Raw genomic sequence first — 4,826 nt, 5'->3', positions numbered from 1 at the left:
CTGCCTATGTGAACTCTCGAGAGAGACTGAGAGTTTCCAGCCCCGTGATTGGCTTATCAACAGTCAATCAGGAGCGTCGTTATGGACGGGCCTAGACATTGGATGCACCGCGGACTTTATTTTTCCATAAGGGTATTACCTAAACAACTTTTTGCTACTGCACTCCACCGTTCCTCGTTGGACGAGTCTGTTACGTGGTCGACTACCTATCTCAGGGCTCGGGTTCGATTCCAGCTCTGCCAACAAGGAATAGGAGGAATTATTTCTGGTGATAGAAATTCATTTCCCGATGTGGTTCGCATCCCACAATAAGCTGTCCCTTTGCTAAGTAGCCAATGGGTTCCTAGCCACGTAAAAATATCTAATCCTTGGGGGCCATCCCTAGCTGAGCTGTTAATCAGCTCAGTGGTCTGGTTAATTCAAGATATACTTGAGTTACTGTACACCACAAACCCCATCCATCACTCGGGAAAAGTATGAAAATGAGGGAAATGGCATACTTGTAGAAGTGAGGGAGTCATTACCCCGGTAAAGAGAAGTCAAATGATTTAGTGGCCCGGCCGGGGGGTTGAGGGGGGAGGTGGATGGGGGCCGGGGTTGTTTGTCATACATCAATAAAACCGCCATCAGCGGCTGCTAATTATATGAGGGTGGCGTCTCGTGTGTTTTTTTTAACCGAAGCCAAGCGTATCATCAGAGGTGATAAAGACGATTTATAACCCCGACTGCATATCCCTGTCGCAACCCCAAGTCACGAGAAGAACATGGTGTCACGTTCGAGTTGTTTTTACTTTTTTTTTTTTTTATGGCAATTTCAATTCCATTAGGAATCGAATCACTTCGATTTATACCTTTCCCAACGTTGACCTTTCGGAAAGGGGTTGTCGCATTCCCGTTTTTTATTTTATTTTTTAAATTCTATTTATGGCAATTTTAATTCCATTACGAATCGAATCTCTTCGATTTTTACCTTTTTTTAACGTTGACCTTTAGGAATGGGGTTCTTAACCTTCTGATGACTCCAGACCCCTAAAGAATTGCCCAATGTGGTTCCATACCCCTTTTGCTTAAGTATACTTAAGTCCTATTTGTTGACAATATGATTTAATAAGTTTGATACCTACTTTAGGTATGAATAGCTAGCAGCAGAACATACAAGAAAAACAAAAGCATTTATATTTTTGTATAGCTATTTATTTACAAAATATACCCATCTATATATTGTCACATTAAAATCAAAGAATATCCATACCCTAAGGGGCATGGATACCTACTGTTAAGAACCCCTGCTTTAGAATGTCTATTATAAACTCATTATTTGTATTATTTCCATTTTCACTCATTCTCATCATCGCGCTGATTGACCCCGTGGGTCCCAGTGCTTGGCTTTCTGCCTAAATCAGATATTCTGATTCGCGTTATTATCCGGAAGAGTAACAACATTATTCTGATTAGTTGTTCTTCTGTTCGTCCTTCCGCACTTTATTCTGTCCGCCCTCAGGTCTGAAAAACTACAGAGGCTAGAGGGCTGCAAATTGCTTTGTTAATCATCGACCCACCAATCATCAAACATACCAAATTGCAACCTTCTAGCCCGAGTAGTATTAATTTTATTTAAGGATGAAGTTAGCCATGGATCGTGCATCTGGCAGCGCTATCTGGAGGCGTGGTACGCACCCTACCGCATCTGGGAAGTAACTGAAGTGCTACCTGTCGTAGCTAATGGTTTTATCCAGCATTATACATTGTACAGAAAACTCGATTGCGCAGAAGAATCTTCGGCGCATTTTTTACTCGTTTTCAGAAGTCCCCCAAGGCTTTTGGAGGATTTAACGGCCGTAAAAAAAAGTGGCTGATGAGTGAGGAAGGTTATCGACGTGAAAGATAAAGAAGTCGGTCTTCTTTTGTCATTATTGTCATTTTATCTAATCCCTGGGGTTCATTATATCGGGGTTTTAGTTTACTTGCATAAGCATGGTCATGTGAGGAACATCCCTCTTATGAGACAGAGAAATGTCACAGGTAATTCCTTTGCCGTAAAAGATAATTTATTATAAAAAAAAACATAAGACAAAATTATTCCTAATCTTAAAAACCGTCATCCTGCAGATTAAAGCGATCACGCATTGGGTTAGGTAAAAATATTTAGTAGAAGACAAAAGTTATCTCAGTACATTCTCTCATGTTTAGAGACGGCTCAGGTATCTGGATAGACATGAGAGTGGGTTAATCAACGCACAGGAATTCATAAATATTTCTTGACTGGAAAGTGAGTTATTCCATCATGTCCAAAGTGATTAATCAACTCACAGGAATTCATAAATATTTTTTAAATGTAAATTGAGTTTTCCCATCATGTCCTAAATTAATTTTTTCCCAAAACTTTTTCCGCTTCAAGTAGTTCCGCGTAGAAAGGATAAGGAGAACACACTGCTTTCATAAAAAACGTTTATTATAAACACTTTATGACTACATCCAGCACACATGAAAATATATGGCTGTATCAGACACTGAAGTGGAACAATACAATGAACTCTGTCTTCCGTATACCGCCCTACCTAAGGGGCAGTTTTACCGAGACACTTCTCCGTGTGGTTACTGGTGACGATTTTTTCCTTATCTAATGAGGAGTGTGCCTTGCGACAGAGGAAACGCCTCTCTCTCACTCTCTCTCTGCCAGCGAGAGTTCAGATCTGGAGACGTTTGTAAGAAAGTTTGTCTGTTTTGGTTTCTATTCTTTCCACGTCAACACTGACACACTTTAGAGCTTTACTGGACACCAACCTGTCGTGGCAATGTTTTTAAATTTTTTTAAACGTTTTCATTAATATTAACACATTGACAACCATCATATAACAGATATCTTGGATTGGTATCTCCATGTGTAGTTTATATTTTTATTTTTTATTTTTTTCTGAACAAAGAAACATTGAACATGAATGTGTGACCGATTGTAGAATTGCATCCTCCTTGTTTTAGTCGGCGGATTTTGTACCTTCGTTCGTCATTTTCTACGACAGTTGCACTCGGATATGCATCTAACCTAAAACGACATTCTACTGTGAATGCATTGGCTCCTATATTGCGTTTCATGAAACAGTCAGCAAGCGACGTTGCCTTACCTGGTATGGAAAAATTTCACCTGAAAGGCGAGACAGTTCCGCGTTTTTCTGATCGAGTTCAGTCACCACCAAATAACCAAGTTATCTCTCAGGTGCTTTGTAAATAAAAAAAAAAAATGAAAGGAAATGAGATAACACAGTACACAGGCTCTTTACACTGAGAGCCCCCCCATCTGAGATTCGTTCACAGTCGTTTGCACTATATAGTTTTCCCAGAGTCACTGGGTTCATATTTCTTCGAATCACTTCACAATTCTCTTCCAAAACGAAGATGATACTCGCGACTCGGCCATCTTGGAACTTCGCCACTGAGGGTTTTCATAAATATCACAAAAGATGGTTTTTTGATAAGCTTGAACGAGAGGAGTAAGGAGAGGGGGAATGGGGTGGTGTGGGTGAGGGGGTGTCGAGTAAGAAGGTTAGAAGAAGGCCGATGGAATGATTATTATTATTATGATTAATCCAGAAGATGAAACCTATTCTTACGGGACGAGCCCACTTGAAATTCTTGAAGCTTCCAAAATAATATGGCGTTCATTACGAAGAAGTAAGACGAACTGAAGGGAAATAGAGGAAAAAAAGAGACCCCACTTATTAAAAAAAGGAACGAAAATAAAGGTATAAATGAACAAATAGTTCATTACGAAGAAGTAAGACGAACTGAAGGGAAATAGGGGAAAAAAGAGACCCCACTTATTAAAAAAAGGAACGAAAATAAATGTGTAAATGAACAAATAGTTCATTACGAAGAAGTAAGACGAACTGAAGAGAAATAGAGGAAGAAAGAGACCCCACTTATTAAAAAAAGGAACGAAAATAGATTGAAAAATGAAGAAATAGAAGGAAAAGAAAGGGAAAGAAAGAGCGGAGAGAGAACGAGAAATTTAAGGAGGGTGGATTCGAGGACAACGACAAACAAGCGTCTCAGGGCAACCAGGTTCCTTCTTCCTTCTTCTTCTTCCTTCTTCCTCCTCCTCATCATCTCAGGACCAGGGGATTTGTGAGGCGGCGGAGTGACACTTGAGAGAGGAGGTGCGCGACGCCCTGCAGCAGGAGGCACACGCCCAGGCTCTCGCCCAAGCGGCTGGCGACTCCCGTCTGCATCGCTGCCGGCTGCTCTCCTGCAGAAGAGGAAATTGGTTGCAGATGCGAATTTTTATTTGGTATTTTTCCTTAAAAAAAAAAAAGACTTTGATCATCCGCGATGGTGATCCACGGCTGAATAACTAAGTTCTACTGTGAACGTTGCAGACAGCTCTATAATTGAAGTTGCAATGTTCTCAACATTCTTTTGCAAAATGTTACGTACAGTGAATACATCCGTGTTATCAATGATAGAAAAAAAAATGCATTTTTCCGCATAAATATAGGGATTTTTTATGTATATATATTCATGAAGCACTGTGTTTTAATTTCAGGAAGAAGCCCTATATGGATTTTTGGAGAGCTATAGCCTTCCTTATGGATTCTAGACAGTGGTGAATAAGTTACATTTTTGTTGTTTATTTTTTCCCTTTTTTTGCGTTTATGAGTTACATGACGTAATTGTTGCCAATATTGATTGTCTCCGCTACTGCTTCGTTGATGACCTTGCTGTGTTTCAAAACACACACACACACACACGCACACACACATGCATACACAAAAACCCATACGATAACTTTTGCATCATATTGAAACACACACACACACACACACACACAC

At 40.1% G+C, this 4,826-nt stretch overlaps 1 protein-coding gene across 2 annotated transcripts in view; it reads right to left on the bottom strand.

Moving 5' to 3' along the window:
* Nucleotides 1–2,434: 2,434 nt before the first annotated feature.
* The window catches only part of LOC135198533 (lachesin-like), a 90,278-nt gene continuing 87,886 nt past the window's right edge, over nt 2,435–4,826 (bottom strand). For both annotated transcript variants that reach the window (XM_064226197.1, XM_064226196.1), the window contains exon 8: nt 2,435–4,243. In XM_064226197.1, coding sequence (XP_064082267.1) covers nt 4,101–4,243 — 143 coding nt within the window. In that variant the 3' untranslated portion in view covers nt 2,435–4,100. The remainder of the gene's footprint in view (nt 4,244–4,826) is intronic.

Source organism: Macrobrachium nipponense, chromosome 22, assembly GCF_015104395.2.
Source record: "Macrobrachium nipponense isolate FS-2020 chromosome 22, ASM1510439v2, whole genome shotgun sequence".
Taxonomy (NCBI): Eukaryota; Metazoa; Arthropoda; class Malacostraca; order Decapoda; family Palaemonidae; genus Macrobrachium; species Macrobrachium nipponense.
The sequence above is the reverse complement of the archived record's forward strand: the minus strand, read 5'-3'. Positions and strand labels throughout refer to the sequence as shown.